We start from the raw sequence: 21,236 nt of genomic DNA, 5'->3' as shown, positions 1-21,236 counted from the left end.
GTTCTAGGGCCCTGATTGGTTGTTTTATTGATTGACATTTGTTCCACCAATCATGTGCAGCTAAGGTGATGATGTCACAGGCAGTTCTAATTATTGTCAATTAAGAGAGTATTAGCAGCAGGTAGAGAAAAATAACCTAAGATAGCTTAGCTTTGGGACTACAGTTGCCGAATTTTGTTGGTGTGCAGTCCAGAAAAGTGAGTAATGAATGTTGCTGTTAGAAATGCATTAGGGAATTTATGGGTAAGGATGTAGTTAATTGCTGTTAGCCTAATTGCTATGATTGCACTTAAGTATCAGGGAGGCTAGGAGCTGTGCAGGTGTTTCTAATTAAGGCTTGGTGTGCATGCATCCTTGACTTGGAGTTAAATATCATACCTTTGTTAATTATAGGGCTGCAACTAATGATTATTTTCATTGTCGATTACTTTTTCAATTAATCGATTAGTTGTTTGGTCTATAAAATGTCTAAAAATGGTGAAAAATGTCAAATCAGTGTTTCCCGAAGCCCAATATGACGTCCTCAAATGTCTTGTTTTGTCCACAACTCAAAGATATTCAGTTTACTGTCATAGAGGAGTAAAGAAACCAGAAAATATTCACAATTAAGAAACTGGAATCAGAGATTTATTTTCTTTTATTTCTTAAAAAATTACTCAAACCGATTATCAAAATAGTTGGCGATTTAATTAATTTATTAGTTGACAACTAATTGATTAATCATTTTAACTCTAGTTAATTAAAGTATGAAGTAGCACAGAATGGAAAAAACTCATGTAAAGTACCTCAAAATTGTACTTACTGTAAGTACAGTAATTGAGTAAATATAATAGTAAATAAAGTACTATATTGACAACATGACAAAAACAGCAAGATGACTGAACCAAACCACATTTTATTTCAGTCAGAGGAGTTATTGAACTGATGCAATCTGAGGAAATCCCATTTTCCAGATGTGTTACTCATTGCCTCGCCTGCTGAAATCATACCGCAACACATCATGTGACTTTTATTGTAAAATGCTGACTGCATCAAGTAGCCACTTCCTTTTCTGTCATTATATTAAAGAACTTTGTAAAACTGACATTCAGAGGAAAAAAAGTTTGGAGTAGTTGACGAGCATTTTTTGATGTTTACATTCAGATGCATCAGATCACCGAGCTCACAGCCACACTAATACAATCAAAATAAGTTACAGAACATGCTGAGGGGGTCTGAATTTCAGACAGTAGCGAGCCCGTCGAGTCCCACAGGGACACACATACAGGTGGCTATGAAAGCTGTAGCATCACTTACATGTAGCTCCAACAATCAGTTATAGTTGTACCACATTAAGAATCATTATTATTATCCTATATCCCATTCATTCTCACTGTAAATCACTAGATTAGGGTGTGATGTGATCAACATTTATAAGAAGACATGTAAAAAAACAAAAGGAGAGAAACAAAAATGTTCAAACAAGCGGGAATGAACAACGAAGGCACTTCAAGTTTTCATAGTTTTTTTAACAGCCAACACTTAAATCATTTTATTCATCCTATATGTTTAAGCTTTTTTCTTCATTTCTTTAAAATGAAGCCATAGCGATAAAAGCCAAACACAACCAGGGCTGCATGTACCGTCTTTTTTTAATTAACTGGCGACAATCTTATTCAATTAATAATAGTTTTTTTTAATTTATAAAATTGTGAAAATACGCATCACAATTTTCCAGCACCCAAGGTAGATGTCTTTTTTTGTTTGACCAAGAGTCCAAAACCCAAAGATAATCAACTTATAGTACCATGATATAAAACAGAGAAAACGTTTGGCATTTTTCCTTGACTCAAACGATTAATTGATTATCGAAATAGTTACCGATCGATTAATCCGCTAATCGTTTGAGCTTTAAACGCAACAGTTTGTGGATTTTATGGTAAACTTGCATTGCTGCACAAACACACACACACACACACCGAGTCCTCACCAGCTGCTGTCAAACGTTTCACACTTTAACAGCACATGAATCAGTGACATGAGGAGGGTGGTGCAGTGCGGAGGGAGTGTTTATTTGTGTACTTAAGTTTGTGAGTTGTACAAAAGTCTCAGACGCCCCCAGCGGAGGAAAAGAAGAATTACAAGCTTCTTCTTTGTGGCTGCCGTTCCTTTCAGCGGCCAGCCCCATCCATCATCTTCTTCAAAATGTTTCATCGCCATCTCATGAAGTCTCTATCCTCCGTCCGTTGGCGCTGATGCAACACAAGCACGGAGGACTTCGGATTCCTGTTTCCACCCCAGTCAACCCGGTCTGAACCCTCTCTACGGAGCAGGAGAGAGAGGGTGGAGGGTGGAGGCGGAGGTTGTTGAAGTGCAGAAAGAAGAGGAGAGGGAAGACTTCCTTTTCTTTCACACCCGCTCAGGGTTGCTGTCCCTGTTCACTCTGCGTCGGGGGAACAGCTTTCGCTTCAGCAGAATCAGCTGCAGGCAGAGGGAAGGAGAGGAAATGGCGTAATTAGAGACATCATGCAACTAAGGGAAGACAAAAAAAAGCTTTGTGTTGTGTCAGCGAGAGGATGACTGATGTAGAAGGGTGGGGATGTTTACACTTTAAGCTATGACTAAGTTCACCACTTGGCTTATTTGCTTTCTGGCAGAGGGTTTAGGTTAGTCAATGCTGAAGTGCCTTAAACTTTCATTCTTTCTAACAGCCAACAGGGGGCGATTCCTCTGAAGAAGTCTGATTGTATAGAAGTCTATGAGAAAATGAGCCTACTTCTCACTTGATTTATTACCTCAGTAAACATTGTAAACATGAGTTTATGGTCTCAATCACTAGTTTAAAGTCTTCTTCAATACAGCATGATGTTCATTTAGTAAATTATGGTCCTCATTTAGAGTCACATAGACCATAAAGCAGGGGATGTTTTAGGGCGTGGCTACCTTGTGATTGACAGGTCGCTACCACGGCGTTGTCCGGTCTGAGAGTTGTCCGTGTTTTCGTCTTAGAACTTTAACTCTTTCGCAGTGTGTTTTCAGTTCATGAAAGTTAATTGTAACATTTTGGTCGCCTAAAAATATCTCCACCCTCTCGTGTCACTTCTGGTTCCAAAAAAACAACATGGTCAAAATGCTGAACTGGAGGCATCAAAACCATTGTCCACAAACCAATGGGTGACTTCACAGTGACTACGTCCACTTCTTATATACAGTCTATGGGTATAACATGTCAATTAGTGAGCTTTAGAGGTTCCAGTAGGCAGATTTAGGTCCCTTCAGACAGAGCCAGGCTAGCAGTTTCCCCTTGTTGCCAGTCTTTATGCTAAGTTAACCATCTGTTGACTGTCGCTTCATATTTACGTACAGATATAAGTGGTATCGATGTTCTGAAATAAGACTTGGTTACTTAAAAAGGACTTTGACACCAAATTCCCCTCGGACCTTCTGTAACCCAATAAAGCAGAAAGATAATCTTAGATGTAGGGCAGCAGAGTAAAATCACTTTTGATCTCTCTAATCTAAACCGTACAAAGCTGACTCAAATGTCTACGTCTTAATAACTTGAATAGCAGGACAGCCAGGCTCTGTTGGACACATTCCTAACTGGGATCACTGGTCCCACGGGTTGCTGTGGGGGAAATTCTCCTAAGGTCACCGCAACTATTAACCTTTCTATAGGTTCGCTGAGGAGAAACTGGAAACCTTTGGATTAAGGAAGCGCCTCAGAGCAGCTCAATGTCAAACCGTGGCCGAGTAGTATTTGTTAAACACTTCCTGGTATTTGTTTTAATCTTTCAAATACCAAATTGGAAGAATTTAACAGGAAAGTTGTCCAAGAACACTATCCTGATTTTTAAATTCTTTGCTATAATGTTCTTTGGATGTTCTTTCAAATAGAAATCCCACTTATCTGGCAACAAAGAAGGCCGAAGCAAACACAAGTACTGTCTGATCCAATTCGAAAAGACAGACAAGTCTCGCGTTACTAAGAGGAAAGCTGGGCGTCTTTCATTTCTGTAAAGTCAGGCTCTGGCTCGGACACTCATACTAGCACGACACATGAGACGGCCGCAGCTCCGAGTGGAACTTCGGTAGCGAAAGCCTGAATCATAGCTCAAGTGTGAATCATGGAAACGGAAAGATGTATGAGCGAATGTCTTTTATCTGAACGTGTAAATAAAACTGTGTGTGGTCCGAGGTGGACACACTAACCTGCTCGGCAAAGAAGGACATGATGGTGAAGATGACGAGCGTCACGAGGACACAGTGCGTCCAGAACTTCAGCTTGTCCCGATACACTCGCCTGCGAAAGAAAAAAAAACACGTTTCAGTTAGTTTTCAATAAAAGAAACAGAACTTTCATTACCGTCCAACACCAGACGCAGAAACTAAAATTTGACATGTCTCACTGCGCTGTGATGTAACATGAAGGAAACATACGTATGCAGTACAGTATGCAGAGGGCAGCGGGGCAACAGGGTGACAAGGTGACATCATCCAACGCCATCTGCCCTTTACTTTACTAACTCAAAGACAGAAGGCGAGGTGGGGAGGAGACGGGAGGCTCAGCTGTGTGATGATCTTAGAAGTATCTTACAGCTAGCGACTGATCTGAAGCGGCTCGGTCTAATTTTAAAGCCTCTATGCGAAGCCGACATTCTCCAGCTGAAGCCCCCCCCGAGTACAGGAGCAGGATCCCTGACAAAAACCCTCTAAAGCCCCCGAAGGATTCCCACCGCTCCAACCTGGCAACGCTCGGCCCCATGTGGTGACAGCCACATAGCCTTAACTCTGGATGTTTGGGGGGAAAAAAGAGGTTGATAAATTACCGCCTCCTTCTCAAAATGTATTTATTTTAATTTGGGTAATCAAGCATCTCCATATTGATTAAACTATTTAATTTTGGTTTATATATATATATATAAACTTGGATTTACTAAACTGAGACACAATACATCGCTATCGTGGCTAATAATAGTTGCGGCCTCACTAGCAACTTAACTAAAACTCTTACAATGTCCAGCTGATTTAAAATAGTCTCTAAACTGGACATCCTACCATTCCTGGAGCTCGTCCATATGCAGGAACCGGTTGCGATACTCTCTGGGCAGTTCAAACTGGGACGGCAGCGGGAACATGGACTCATAGAAGTCTCTCAGCACAGCTTTCACCGTGGCAGCGTCCTTATGGCTGTGGTCGATGTTGTCATTCAGACAGATGAACTTCCTGTTGGGGAATAATGAAAATACAGATGTTGGTACAGTTTAAGAGTCAGTATGGTTGCACCACATAGAGGGAGAGTCTTTCCCACCTGGGATTCTTCCTAATGTCATCTAACTGGCCGACCACATGGGACACATTAGTCCGCACCATCTTGAAAGCGATCTCCTCCTCCCCCATGATCTCAAACCTGTCCAACAGAGCAGCAACAGTGAAGCTAAGCAGGGAGCATATCAGATTTTTTAAATACATTTTCAGACTGAATAATGGTACTTAAAGAGCTCACTTGTACTTATTCTGGTCTCTGAAGGCTTTCTGGATGCGCTCTGTGATGGGTTTGCAGTAGAGGACGAGGCCTTTTGTGACGGGAGGCTGTGGATTGAAAACAGTACTGCCTCAGAACAGTCAAATAATTCAGCCAGAAAGGTGTAAATTTGAGGTTTTCTCTTTTTCAAAGTGGTTTGCTTCTAGTATGGCTCACCATGCTGGGGTCATAGTAGGCCTCTTGAGTTGGGTTCACCAGGTGGAGCTGGGTCAGGTTAGTCGGGAGAGTTTTAGAGCAGTTTATCAACATCTGCTCCAGGCCGGTCAAGTCCTAGAGATGAAACAAAGAAATATTACACACATGTAGTAAGTACCACAGAGTTGTTTTAGGGAAAGAAGCTATATCGAAGCCAGGACGGACCTGGAGGCTGAGTGGCAGCTCGTGGATCCTTGTGGCCAGAGTTCGAATCTCTCGGTCGGACAGGATGCCCGAGTGGTCCGTGTCGATCTCGTCAAACACCTCAGACACGTTGAGCTGCTGCTGAGCACTCATCAGGAAGTAGAAGTAGGAAAAGGCGAACTGCATGTCCTCCGAGTGACGAACGCGATGGGCTGACGTCTTGTCGAACTCCTCTGGGAATCTGAAGAAAAGAGCGCGGAGCAGTTTTTAAGACGTCGTCGCCTCTTCATGAACATCACAAACAAAGAATCTCACTCACGTGTCCTGCAGCTCCTGCATGATGAGGCGGTCGATCATGTGAGGCATGTGCGCGGGGACTTTGCGGGACGTGAATCCAAACTGACCGTTGAGCAGCCTGTTGACGTAGCGCAGCGAGTCGGCAAAAGTGTCCTGCAACCTTCGGCCGGTGGCGCCGCCGTCGGCCTCGTACGACAACTCTCTCTGCAGACGCTCCTCTTCCTGTAGAGTCAAAGAGATTAATATTCAAAGAAATTTAAAATGTTTGGACTAGAAAAGTGGAATTACGCCCTACTTACCTCGAGCAGTTCCTGGAAGTATTTCCTCCTCTCCCACGGCAGGAAGCCTCTGTCTGCGGAGATGAAGTGTTGGAGTTTCCTCCCGACTGGAGCTCCTCCTGCCTGACTCTCTGCACTCTTAGCTTTGGAAATGCTGCTTAGCAGTTTGGAAGTCATGGGCCTCTCGATCGCAGCTTTCAGATCATGTTTGGGAGTTACTTTCTTAAGCTTATCATCAATATGGACTGGGATAAGAGGAGTTACAGGCGCGTCTTTCCTGGACTTTTCTTCTTTTGAGTTTAGATTTTTCTGAATATTTCTTGCTTCATCTTCCACGGGTGGTTTCCCCTCCAACTGCTCTCCCTCCAGGTCTTTATAGGGCTTATGGACCTTTTCTGCACCCTCATCAGCTGCTTGTGAATCGATGTCGTGCTGCTTTTGAGCCAGCGTCTCGTAAGGTTTCAGAAGTTCAGCCTTTGTGAGGTTATAACCCTTCATAGTGATGTCACCGATCAGAAGCTTCTCCTCCAGCTTCTGCAGCTCGCTCTGCACAGCAGCTGGTAGAAGCGACACATTCAGCGCCGGCACCTCTACGACAACCTGAGGTTCACCAGGCGGCCTCTTCTGGATCTTAGGACCCTGTTTGTCCTCGGGGACATCCGAGAACGGGACCGGCGGCTCTGGAGTCGGGGTCGGCTTCGGCTCTTGGCTGGCGTCTTTGCTCGCAGCCTGGGACACGTTAGCCTGAGGCACCTCTCGGGTGTCGACGGCTACGCTGAAGCTCATTACGAACTCCGTGTCGTCCTCTTTCTGGAAAGTGAGATTGTACTGGATCTGGGTGGCGTTGTGGCCCGGGTGGAGCAGCAGGTGAATGGTCTTCCACTTGTTGGCGACGGAGGTGTGGCGAAGCGCCGGGTTGTCGCTCACGTGGGCCTCGGAGACTCTGCGGGCCAGCCTGTCGAAGCTGAAATACGGTCTGGTTTCACCTAGTGGGAGGGTGTAGAGGCTCTGATCTCTCAGCAGGGTCACATGGTGCAGCTCGCCAAAGTGCTCTGCAACAGGAATGAATAGGATGAGGCCAATAACAAATCCCAGGATAAGACCAACACAAAAATGTGTTACTACTTCCCTTTATTATACCTTTTATTTATTATTATAAAGCAAATGTGGCTAGAAAATATCAGCATAGTATGTATTTTCATCGAACTCACCTTGGCCACAGTCTCCCACGTCATACCCACAGGAGAGAACGTTGCAGGCCTGGTCACAGAACTTGTCAGCCAGCCAAGAGTTGGCGCAGCCTTGATTACAGTATGACGTACCCCCCAGACCTCCTGCAAACTGCCACACCTGTCCACCACCTCCACCGGCGCCGCCACCGCCGACCCCAGCCACAAACCGACTGTTCCCCGCCGCACCTGTCAGAGAAAAAGGAACAACGTATTAAGACATGAATGAACCAAATGAGCTTATTTGTACATGATAGTGTTGATCTGTTTACCGAGGCAGTCTCCTCCGTCCCAGTCACAAGCGGAGTTGTTGCAGGCTTTGTCACAGTAGCCGTCTTTGATCCAAGATCCTGGGCAGCCCTCAGCACAGTTGGGAACAGGCCAGGTGAGATACACCTGCAGGGAAAAGATGCAAAGGCCAGTTTGTAGTCAGAGAAAAGCAATCTCAATTTAACTTTCCTTGCATGAAACAGTCTGCACACTCCCCGGTGAGCACTATGTTATATTTTCTTCACACCTTCTGTCCTTTGGAGTGGCTGTAGAAGTCGTCCGGCCAGACGTCTTTGCCAAACATCACATCGTCGTTGAGGTAAATGAACTTCTGGGAGAGCCCTGGGATGCGGTGCATGTGGGTCTCTATGGCCGGGGAGCTGAAGGTGGGAAGATGGCTGTTGTTCAGAAAAGTATCCTGGAAGTAAAAAAAAAACACATTTACATTCATATAATAATAAACTAAACATGTAATTTCCAACCGACACAAAGCATAGTTTCTGTGATACATATAAGTGCCTTGAAAAGAGACTTCAGGAAATTAGTTTGCTGAATGTTCAGGTCAGGTTTTCTGTAATTGTTTTGGTATTTTTCTATTTGTTTTTTAAGACGTTACACAGGGTTAGGAGTCAGTAATGATAAGCTGACCACCCATCCCTGTTTAAGAGTGCAGTGAAGTGTGGGAGGCCGAGGCTTAAGTTTTACCTGATGTGTGACAACTGTAACTCTGGGGTTATCCAGGTTGAGCCAGGAGGGAATCTGCCCGTTAGTGACGATGAAGATGTGTCGCACCCAGGGGGCGTGTCTCTCCACAGAGCGCAGCGAGTAGCGCAGCTCCTCGTTGTCCTCGAACCGGCTGGCTGACACATCTTCATCCTGTTTGGACTGGAGAGGAGAAACGATACATATTTAGCTTGTATCTCATGATGAGCAGTTAACAGAGTTTCAGTGGAGGAGCAGTCGTACCTGTGAGATGGCGGTGAGGTCCCAAAACAAGTAGCCCGGGCTGATGGTTAACTCTTTCCCATCCAGGGTCAGGTTCTTTTTAGCCTGCTGGGTGAGATCAGTGAAGTCCTGCGGAGTGTTCAGGTGGAGCAGGGCGATGCTGGCCTCCGAGTACAACTCAAACTGAGGAATAAATAAACGTCAACAGTAAGGCGTTAATTCACCATTTGACAACAGTTGGATGGATTGCTGTGAAATTCGGTTACACAATCAAAGCCCCAGGAGGATCAATTCCAATCATTTTGGTGATCCCCTGGCTTTTCATATGGCGCCATCATCAGGCCAATTCAATAATGTCATTCCCATCAGCCTCAGCTGAACTTTGTGTTAATGCATGTTAAACTAAGATGTAGAGCTGGACCTGAATAATCTATTATTTGTTCGTTGTGTAGGCATTCGATTCTCAATTTTGGGATTGAAATATTCTTTTTTCTTTAACCCCTCAGGATTACAAACATGCATAAAACATACAAAACCTTTTGGAAAATGTTTTTTTTTCCAATAACGATAATGACAATAACAATAACAACAATACTGTAGAGTAACGTGTTGCAGCGCTATGCCGTCCATGTCTGGCCTGTCATGTCATGGAGACGAGCCATACCAGAGCCCTCACTGCCGTTGCTTGTGTCGTAGCGTTCTCCAATGCAACTCATGGAGGGCTCGGGCTGAAAGGGCTGAGTGGAAGCCTGCATTACACACGGGCTCTCCTGTGGAGAGGAGACGCTGAGCGCAATTAGCGGCGTGTGTGCGTCCACATGAGGCGTGAAAACGGGGCAGAAGAAGAAGTAGGAGGATGAGACGCAACCACGGCTGACGCTGGCCGTTATTGTTAACCAGTGACCCGAGTTGACCTTCATCAGTCTATCCTGGGGACGGGAACATTTCTGGAAGTCTGAGAATGGAAACGACAAGACTGACGGGGTGACCTCTGACCCCGCAGCTACAAAATCAAAGCAGCGATGATGCTGGTGCAGAGACATTCGCTGGCTGCTGCAGTCACAACGACAAGTGTGTGTGTGTGTGTTTTAAAGAGGTTAGAGTTCGGAAAGTTCTGTGATGTCATCGTCTCCATGGGGGTCACATGGGGATGGCTCTCTGTCTGATCTCAGGACAGCTATGCGAGGCATCTGAGGACTCTGGGAGTTACCTACTTCAAAAAATCGGTCTTGCCTCTCTCGTCTCTTAAACTCTTAAGCTTTCCAGGAAAATGACTCACCCCGTCTCACTCCATCACCCCACACTGAACCCAAACATCTCCCATGACCTCGACTCCTTTTGTTTTTCTCCGCTCCTGTTTTTAGGTGAGGAGGATTAGCTGCGTCTTATAAACCCAACTGGGAGAACTGAGGAGACAGAAAGCCCCGGATCACATTGCCGTCTGTATTCTAGCTCTCTTTATAGTCCTGATAATGCTCTAACACACACACACACGTGGTGGCCTAACACTGGCACACGCCTGACTGTAAGCAAGTGTAAACTATTTTATACAAACACAGTATTTACTAGTAGAGCTTAACGATTTTGAAAATATGTCTAATTGTGATTATTTTGACTGGTACTACAATTGCCATATGATTTTTCGATATTCAATCGATTAATAATTTATCAGTGAAAATATGCCAAATGCTTTCTGGTTCTAGCTTCTCAAATGAGAGGATTTACTGCTTTGTTCTGTTTTTTATCACTAAAGTGAATACCTTTAGGTTTTTGGACGGTTTACCCTTAACTCTGGGACATTGTAATCGTCAGTTTTCACCATTTTATTATCTAAATCAAAGGTCTGAAACTGCATGATGATCATCATTACACTCCAACATGTTTATTTTTGCATCTGGCCCACAAAGTAATGCCTTATTCTTCCAATTTCCTTTAATTTGAATTCAGCTAAAGTTATTCCTCACCACAGTATTAACATGTTTATTAAAGTGTAACACAGTTTTAGTCTCGATATATAAACTCATCACTGTGGCCTCTATGTCACCGCAGAGGCAACAGAATATGTAATTAGCCTACAAAGAATTGCGTTGACACCGAGTAAACCAATTAACCTTGTGGTGAGTGATCTATTGAAGCAGGTGGATTGAGATGTCGTGGCGGCGAGGCAGAACAATAGACGGCGACATCTGAGCTGAAGCTGCGTCATCCTGCATCGCCTGTCTGAGAGAAAACTATTTCTTTGAAGACATCATCTTGGGCAACTTAATTGGCACCCTTCACTATTTTCTGAGATATATTATTGACTAAAAATAATCAGCAGATTAACTTATAATGAAAATTATCGCTAGTTGTAGCCCTTTTTAAACAAATTAAATTGTTAAATGCACAGCGGTTTCACAGCTCATTTAATCCCCTCTGTCAGAGGTTAGCTGACGCCCTCCATATTTGCACTCAAGCATGCACATATTTTTCCAGTACGTTTGCATTCAGACTGTGACATATGTGCCTTTTTATAACCTGGAAAAAATGCACAACCCACCTACACAAACACTTTAGCATTATATATTACATATTTTATAATTTTTTACCTTTGCATTGTTATCCTTTATACTTATTTTTACTTTATTGCACTCTAGTCTTTTTAGTAGAGCTGCAACGATTAATCTTTTTATCAATTAGTTGTCAACTATTAAATTAATCACCAACTATTTTGATAATCGATTAATCAGTTTGAGTAATTTTTTTAAGAAAGAAAGTTTAAATTCTCTGATTCCAGCTGCTTAAATGTGAATATTTTCTGGTTTCTTTACTCCTCTATGACAATAAACTAAATATCTTTGAGTTGTTGTCAAAACAAGACATTTGAGGATGTCATTTTGGGCTTTGGAGCAACATTTTTCACCATTTTATAAAGGAAACAACTAATCGATTAATCGAGAAAATAATCAACAGATTAATCAACAATGAATATAATCACTATTTAGTTGCAGCCCTACTTTTTAGCACAGCTTCTAGCCTGGCACTGCACATCCTGTATGAGAAATAAAAACCTTCTTGCTTCATGGAGGAGATGAGACACCATGTGGTCAGCCGCAGACAGATAAAAACACACGCTAACACAAACACATCAGCGGGCCTGTACACAAACAGTGGAGGGCAGATGATCGGGGTTGTGCGGCAGCTTTCATCACCATAGCGCTCGGTCTAACACCAGCTATAAATACCGTCTGTCTCTCAGCGCTGAACCTCTCCCTCCACACTAGGCACATCATCCCTCTTTCACAGAATCGGCCTGGCAACACCAGGAAACACCTTGAAACCCAACCTGTGTATTGTGTGGTGGCCCGTGTGCCCAGAATCCTTCCAGATTTAAAACGCCACACACACTTTCCATCCTGGACCGGCTTCACATCTCTCACCACAAGCCTTCCGTTTTAATCCAGCTTGTTCCTCTGATAAAAGAGAAATCCTGGACTCCACACAGGTAAAGACAAGCATAACTAATCATGTAAGAGATGACAGGGTGTGTCCATGAGTGCAGGGAAGGTCAGTAAAATCCTTGTGACCTTTCAGCATGCAGGCTGGCGCCACGCCACTCCAAACAGTTGTTAGTGTTAACCCCCGCACCGCCAGCTAAGGTTACAGCCCGAATGCCGCCGGCTATTATCACATGACCTAACCAGGCTGCACCGAGACCACAGACCTGGAGACAAATGCAGGGAATGATGGGACAACTGTGATGATATGTAGGTCAAACATGTTAACCTACAGGTCATCACACACAAAGTTAAAGAGAGTTTGACTCCCCTGAAGCTGCATCTTGTAAATGTGTGTCTATTATATACAGTTATTGTTATACACAGTATATTATTGTAATAATCAGAGTAGCTGCATGTTTGTTTTGGAGATTTTTTTAATGCTATCTGGAATTGAGATGAAGAAACAACTAAGTCCAATTCATTAACTTTGGTTGATTATTATCTTCCTTTGTGCTTTATGTGATAGTTTACTTGCTGGGTATGTTTCCTGGTGTATAACTAAAGCGACTGAGGATAAAAAAGACGGAATATTTTTGTTTTTTCTGTGCTAAACATTGCAAACAAATTGCTGTGTTTTGGGTAAGCATACAATAACCAACTCTGACAGTAGTTAAAAGGATTATCAAGCCTCCGTTCTGTGGATAAATTAGCATTTGCAATAGAAGGAAACCTCCAAAACCTTGATAAGGTGATTGGATCATTCATAAACTAACCCCATGGAGGATTCCCAGTGACCAGAAATGTATCGGTTTTAAAATAACTTTGCACCTTTAGTATTTATTCATTTTTAAAATAATTATTTTATGCAGTCCATTTTTAAAATAATTATTTTATGCAGTCCATTTTTTCCATAATATATATATATATATATATACATACATATATACATCATGAAAAAAGTAAATATATATATACATATATATTTACTTTTTTCATGATTTGTGTTTTATTTATCGTACGCTAAATAATTGGCTTAACAAACCTAACTTTATTGCTTTGAAACAATATATAATTTGATAATGTAGTATAATCCCGTTCTTATGTAAATGTAAGAGCCAAAGTGTAAAGACGCATTGCAGCTCAAATTACTATATTTACAACTGTTTTAAATACAGTAGGGCTGCAATGAAAAAATATTTTAATTTTCAATTAATATGCTGATAATTTTCTCAATTCATCGTTTGGGTTTATAAAATGTTGGAAAATAGTGAAAATAGCCCACCATTACTTCCAAAGCCTTGTTTGGATGGAGCTACAATCCAAAACATACAAATATGTTCAGTTTACTCTCCTAGAGGACCAAGAAAATCTGCAAATATTCACAATTGAGAGGCTGGAACAAGTGAATTTGGGGACTTTTTGCTTAAAAATTAATTCTGTTAATCAACTAATTGAATAATTGACTAATTGCTTCACCTCTAAAATACAGTTGAGAGGTTTTTAAGACTTTAGGACAATTCATTATTCATGCTTCTTTACTGATACTGTAAAGCTGTAGTATAACACTTTGTTTTGCTTTTAGTATACAAAGGCAGTTATTAAAGATGTTATCTAATCCGTCACCCATTAGTTCTAATCATGTGAGTATATTATGGGAAGACGGGACACACAGTTGACTCATGGCCGTCCTGCCCGTCTGCTGCTGGTGTGACAGGGTCACTCCGCTGTTTTGTTTTCTTTGATTATTTCAGAGTAATCCGCGCTCGTTAGTGACATTCCTCCCTCTCAAAATATAACGCAGACTTGTGATTAGTGAAAATGATTAGATGCACAAGCCGCCGCGCTAAACAGAGTCCCTTTATCCACATCACAACATAACTGTTTAAAATAGAAAAAGACCATATTTAGCAGGACAGTGCAACCTCCGCTCCAAGGAGGATTTGACATTTGTGTTTGGCCCTTTCTTAGATTACGCTGCTGCTGTGATGTATAAAAAGATCCTAATTTGTGCACAAATATACAGTATATGTCTGTAGTGAGCAACATCCTTAAGCACTGTGAGAGTGACATCTGGTGGCAAAGTTCAGGTATGATGAAGTTAAAGAAATAATGCTCTAATTCTCTGCATCAAGTAAGTATTATAATTAACAAAATAAAGGTAAAAGTCAATTGAGTCTACTGTACATGTATCTATAGTGAAACATTTAATAGACCAAACAGCTAATCGATTAATAGAGAAAATAATCGACAATGAAAATAATACTTAATTGCAGCCCTAGTCAGATATTTAATCAACATTTAGGTTAATATAAGTATCGGATCGATGATACTAAAGGATTCGGATCGGACATCCCTAGTAATAAGTAATAATTTAGTGAGTAATAATAATAGTACACAACCAGGCAAAGATATTCAGGTGCAAGACAAAAAATACTAAACTGAGGTGCACAAAAAGGGCCCCAAATAAATAGTTTATTTATCTTTTTAGGCAACGTTTCGATCTGTATTAATAATAATAATTAATATGTTTTACCTGTTTGATCTTAGTGGTTATGGTAGACGGCAGTTTGACTCTCAGCTGCTCCGTTTCTTTATAGGTTGCCGGGAAGCCGCTCAGGTAGGCCAGAGACTGCATGCGGATCAGACCCGGAGCCTCTTTATCTGTCGTCTACAAAACACGCAACAAACAAAGAGGAACTTTTCCTTAGAAATCTTTAGTCGATTAGTCATTTTTTTATCCTTTTGTCATGCCGAATGACTCATTTCCAAGAAACAACTCTGGTAAACACGAGATTTAAAGTGGTGCTTTTGTGTGACTCTTTGTGGAGAAACTCAGTTTCACAGATCTGTTGATTAAATCAACTAATCAGTCAGTCAACAAAAATCACATGAGTTTTAGTCGACTAAGAATTTCTTTATTCAAGGACAGCCTTAGTTTAAATGCATAAAAATACCTTTTGATATTTAATAATCATGATCTGCCACGATTTAAGGATATTATGTTAAATCAGACAGAGTGTCATGCAGTTCAACGTGCATTTAACAGTTAATGTAACAGTTATAAACTCACCAGGTAACATCTGGACACAGAGAACTTCTGGTCTTCTCTAGACACATCTGTATAGGCTTTATCAGCTGTAAAAAACAACAACAACAATGAATAAATAATTAGTAAAACTAAAACTTCAGGTCAAATCAGTCCAGAAGACTAACGCCTGTCTTTAGATTTTAAAAAGAAAAAACGTAATGTTAGAAAAGGCTTATGTGTGAGTATGGGACCTTTTAGATCATTAAAATGGTTAAACAATGCCAACAAGGGTTCAGTATTAAGCAGCTGATCATGTGTTTAAATGCATAAATGGACAGGCATCAGAATATTTACACAAGACAGAATCAAATAAAATCGTCCAGCCCTAGCTCTCACTTTCACTATACTGATGCTGCTGCTCTTACTGGTAATACAGGTTTCTATCCCACCGCTGCTACATCCTCATGTTCTGGTTACTCATTAATCACACTTCAAATAACATGTTTTGCATTGTAAACAATTGTTCATATCTCAGTGATAATCTGCCTGCTGGGTTCAGTTATTGCACCCCTCTGTGTTTTTACGTCTCTCCCTTGAGAAGCATTTAAGGAGCATCCTTTTCCTGACAAATGTGTGCCCCTCATTTGTTGCTGGCAAATCTCATTTTAATGAAGTGTTTCTGAACTCTTCTGTGTGTGTTTTTACCGTCAGCCTGCGAGTGGAAGACGACCACAGAGACGGTGGTGGACGAGAGGAAGGGTTTGGTCATCAGCAGCAGCTCTTTGGCAGCAGAGAAGGAGGAGGAGAGCGACGGCAGCTCTTTGAGTGTGATGTTGGCTGGCAGAGCGGGGTCCAGTGCCAGCATGGGCGCTATGATGCAGTGGGACAGCAGGCATTCTGGCTTAACACTGAAAACAGAAAAGAATAATACTTAATGCATCTTCACCTTGTGTTCCCACTCAGAAAACCGCCTCTTCTAACTTTGTGGTTTTTGCACTCAAACATACGTACGCGTGAAATTAGTCAAGTTCACACGTTCTGCAAACAGCCTCCCTTGTGGAAACGTTGAGTCTCTCTTGGTGTCTGCGGTTAAAACTCACAGATGGGTTTTTAATCTCGACCCAAAGAGAGGAGGGAGAAGGCGAGAGAGATAGGGCCCCCTTTGTCAGCCTAACATTCTGGTGGTTTAACACAGGAAATCCTGATCTTGAACTCGAATCTTCATCGTGGGTCAGCTTTAAGATTCACATCGTCACCAACGTCGATCATTTGAGTCAGTTCAAATTGTAAAAGGACTCTTCCACCTCATTAGATATGTCTTTCAAGCAACTACGTACACTTATTTTACAAAAGGATGCAAGAAATTATTGAATTTTAGATTCATATCCCATTGAAAATGGGCATAATAGGTCCTCTTTAACAATGTTAGGCCTCTTTTGTCTCCATCAAGTAACGGTTATCCCACCACGTTTCACTTCAGTTAGGTCCCCTTGTGGTTTAAACCACCCCAACTTCCTGTTTCAACATTAAATTCTCACACTGCTGCCTCATTGTGTCTTTAACTGTCATTTCCCAGTGTTTTGAAAGGCCAATGAGTCTGCAAATGATCTCTAAAAAGACACGTTTGAACAAAAACTGGCCATTATAAGCTTCATAAAAGTAGAATATGTGGCAGAGCTGGATTGCATTATGTTGTATAGGTGTACCCAGCTATCCTTTTCTTATCTCTTGCCTTTGTGGGCAATGTAAATCCGTGAACATGAATTCTGTATGGAAATATTGGATTTGCATATGACTATTGTTGGGAGATTTAGTTCTGATTTAACGCAAATCAGACATTTCATATGGCAATTTGATCGAGAAACAGTTTCTCTGTTTATTTTCTGGAAAATGAAAGACATATGCCATGATCTATATCCATACCATATAAGCCCACCCCTTCTCAAGTTTTTGTTCTAACTTTGTGACCTATAAGGACTGTCAAACACCCATCAACATATCGTCAGGCTCACCTCTCTTTTGGCACTTCAGTTGCCTCGCTTGCATTTTCCCCCAGATGTTCCCTGTGTGCAACAAAACAGTGAAATCATGTTATTTTCATTAACCTAGAGTAGTAACACTGTACTATAGCTGCATGTTATATAGCATGTTTTTCATGCCAACACCTGAGAGAAGAACAAAAAATTCAGAGACTAATGGAACAGGAACTTTTTTCCTCAGAGTTATTCTAACCTTTGATTCCCTCTTCCTCTGGATCAATGTCTGAACAAAGCCAATCAGAGTGAAAATGATAATGCTGCAGCCAAATCAGACTGTATGCAGATAGAAACTTGAGTGTGTTTGCACCCTGTGTCCACATACTGCAGGATAAGACTTTATGCAGAACAATAAAGGTTTATATTTAATTGCCGGAATGGGTTACAACCTACATTTATTCTACCTAACCATCAAGCTTCACTGCCACACTGTATTTGCACAGACAGTGGAGTCACAGCTACCTCAGAACTCTTTGTTCCTCCTCCAGTTGCTCTTTGACCGTCTTCAGCTCCTTCAGCAGAGCCACGTCTGTGCCGTTCACCCATGTGTACACCACATCAATAGGCATGGGCAGACAGAGCCTGCAAAAAAGAAAGAAAAGAAACACTCATATCACTCAAGACAGTACTCAAACTGCAAAGCCGTGACCCCGTTTCCCTCCTCCGAAGAATCTGGATTAGTATTTGTTAATGCATGGTTACACAGATTCCTCTCAAGGGAAGGGTGCAAACAGTCCTGTGTGGCACCAAAGAAGGCTTTTGCAGAAAGTTGGCATTCATATTTGTGAATAGGATATGACTTCTGAACCCTTGCCTAAATGAAGGAGTGATAATGCATGTATTTATTTTGTTGTGATGTGTCAAGGCACCCTTTATTGGGAGCTTAAATACTGTCTTTTGCTCACCTGCTTTGGAATGATTTCCCACCCACATTGTCTCTGTAGGAGTCAAACAGCACATGATACTGGTCCCGACTCCACTCCACCACCACCTGTATGGAAAATAGGGTGCACAACATCATGCAATGCTGCAGGACAAGTAGTTACCAAGGCCACACCAAACCACACTCAAAAAACAGGTCAGTTTACTTGCTCACTCTTCTGCACAGGTGCACTCTGTACAGCAAGACTTTGAGTATTTAGGAGATCTTTAGTTACGGTTCGTCAATTCAACAAATATGCCCGAATACCACAACAAAAACATATCAAAACTTCTTTTAAAGCTTTGCATGATATTCACAAATCTTCCACAAAAAACATGGTTAACTTACAACATGGTTGGACTGTCAGCTTAGCAAGCAATTGGAGTCATTTCTTAACGAAATTTGAGATTTGAAGGTTTTTTTTGTGATTATTAATAAAGCCGAAGTAGCATGAACACCCTAAATATTTATAAAACATCTGGATTAATGAGCTAAAAGATGTGTAGGTTTACTAACTAGCTAGATCCCCTTTGAACAACCAATTTTTTGAGTGGAGTCTGGTTCAGCAGAACGAGGACACAGCTGTAAGGCATGGACTGTCAGTTTAGTTAGCAAAGCCATTGGGAGTCATTTCATGACGAAATTTGAGATTTGAAGGTTTTTTTTGTGATTATTAATAAAGCCGAAGTAGCATGAACACCCTAAACATTCTTAAAACATCAGGATTAATGAACTAAAGATGAAGTATGTTTATAAACTAGCTAGATCCCCTTTAAACAACCACTTTTTTGAGTGGAGTCTGGTTCAGCAGAACGAGGACACAGTTGTCAAGCAACTAGGATTAGCTAATTCAGCATCAAAGCAGCCAGTAAAGCTGCAGGAGTTTAAGAAAAGAAGAAACTCACCTCTCCGAACTGAAAGGCGGAAACTATCATGAGGACGATCCCCCCGAAGCAGAGGTAGAGCCCGTACCGGTGGGACAGACAGGTGTAGGTCTGCCGCTGCAACAGCTTGAGCACCGAGTTGACGACTACCATGGTTGTCCTGGGCGACGCATACCGCTGCATTCATTCACAGAAACGCAGGTTTTAACGCACTAAACTAAAACAAAGAAAGTAAACATCACAGACAGACCCGGATCTGTCAGCTGACCACCACTCAGACTGCATGACGACAACCCATGCGACGAGAAGACATTTGACGGCTTCCTTGGCGGCGGTGACGCTGCTGCTGCTGCTTCTAACACTTCGGACTCGCGGTCGCCCTCTGGCGGGGAGGAGCAAGGCCCGTGGTGCGTTCAGGTTCCGACGTGGTGCCTTCAGGCTCCGATGTGGTGCCTTCAGGCTTATGTACAGTGTTTTTTTAGTGTTTAGTGTTTTGGGCTGTAAAACCAAAACAATTAGCTTAAAGACGCTAAAATCTCCAAGGTGGTTTATAACTATTTATATTGAGCAACATTATCATTCAGTTGAGGTCGTGTTTGTGTCCTCCTGACGAATGTAAGTCCAACATTCACTCAAATATCTGTCTCTTTAGCTGCTAAATGCCCCACTGGCGTTAGTTAGATATGTTGCTAAGCTACTTTTTTACTTAACTTAGCTGCTAACTTTGTTTATGTGCAATTTAGTGGTGAATAGGTTGTGTACAGTGTTTGTTGAATCAAAACAGTAAAGTTTTGAGCTATAAAACCAAAACAATGAGCTGAAAGACGATAAAAAGCTCAAAGTTGGTTTATAATTCTCTGTGGGTCAGCAACCACTTCACATTACAGTCATTTGCTCCATTGTTATTATCATTATTATCTTTAAATCCGCAGCTTTAAGATTTCTCATTGCTAAATTCAAAAGGTCCTTCTGATAAAACAAAACAATGGCCTAAACATTATCTGAGATTGTCTGGAGACAGGAGCCACCTTCAAAAGAAGTGTTTATCAACAGGTTGAATGCTAATCCCTTCATATCTCTTTGTAAATCCCACAATCAACATCAAAAGTGCACCAAATGTGCTCTGTAACAAAAGCATTTGTTTCTGGCAGGACCGGCTTAAGGCAAAGGCCTTATAGGTGGTCGCCACCTTCTGGGGGGGCGATGGTTTGCCCTCTAAAAAAAAAAAAAAATTAATATATTTTTTGAAAAGTCGGTGGGCGCCCTTCCTCATTTTCTGCATTGAGGTAACAAAATAACAAATAAATAAATAAATAGAGAAAGAAATACACTTTTCACCCCTGTAACTCTCTTTATCACACTTTTTCATCTGCCCGGCCGCTATTAATTGTTAATAAAAGTGCAAATTGCAGTGAAACTGACTAAACACTTTTAAGCCAACAATATCAGGGACCACTTGTTTGAAAATTCAAATTTTTGTCTTATGTCTTATGTTTGTTGTGGTTTAATGGGCTAGGGTTAGGGTTCTGGGGGGTTGAACCCTAACCCTAGAGCGCTGCCGCCATGAGGGGGGGGCTCCAAATCCGAATTTTGCCTCGGCCACCAAAAGGACTAAAGCCACCCCTGGTTTCTGGCCACAGAAAAACAGAAATACAGCTGCTCAGAACTAGCCTTTTACATCCCAGATCAACAGAGAGAACAAGAAACTACTAGGAAAGAAAAGTGGAACTAGCTCAAGTGCCATCACATGACATAAGCACAGGACTTTGGTCAAGTGATAACTGGTGGTTGTATGTGTGCGTGGGGGGATCTTTAACATCTGCGTCGGGTCAATGATAGTTTCTGACCTTGGATGTGGATGGTTGAACTATGGGCATAATCCTATTGTGAGTCATTTGACAGTTTTCCCGAACTCCTCTCAGACAATCCAAAAGTCCTTTTCTCTATATGGCGTCCTCTCCTGAGACCAGGCTGCAGTATAGCCTCATTCTCTGCTGAATCAGGA

The 21,236-nt window shown here is 41.9% G+C and overlaps 1 protein-coding gene across 1 annotated transcript; it reads right to left on the bottom strand.

Moving 5' to 3' along the window:
* Window positions 1-875: 875 nt before the first annotated feature.
* gnptab (N-acetylglucosamine-1-phosphate transferase subunits alpha and beta) lies at window positions 876-19,540 on the bottom strand. The gene is made up of 21 exons (XM_074626115.1): window positions 19,253-19,540; window positions 18,331-18,416; window positions 17,888-18,007; window positions 17,402-17,452; window positions 16,095-16,297; window positions 15,432-15,496; window positions 14,895-15,029; window positions 8,904-9,065; window positions 8,643-8,822; window positions 8,185-8,355; window positions 7,940-8,063; window positions 7,650-7,856; window positions 6,460-7,490; window positions 6,183-6,382; window positions 5,885-6,104; window positions 5,681-5,794; window positions 5,486-5,571; window positions 5,291-5,389; window positions 5,038-5,205; window positions 4,192-4,282; window positions 876-2,460 (listed from the first exon to the last, which is right to left on the bottom strand). The coding sequence occupies exons 1-21, from the start codon at window positions 19,412-19,414 to the stop codon at window positions 2,389-2,391; spliced, it is 3,747 nt and encodes a 1,248-aa protein (XP_074482216.1). The 5' UTR covers window positions 19,415-19,540; the 3' UTR covers window positions 876-2,388.
* Window positions 19,541-21,236: the final 1,696 nt, after the last annotated feature.

This window comes from Sebastes fasciatus, chromosome 23 (assembly GCF_043250625.1).
Source record: "Sebastes fasciatus isolate fSebFas1 chromosome 23, fSebFas1.pri, whole genome shotgun sequence".
NCBI lineage: Eukaryota > Metazoa > Chordata > Actinopteri > Perciformes > Sebastidae > Sebastes > Sebastes fasciatus.
This window is presented reverse-complemented; position numbering and strand designations above follow the sequence as displayed.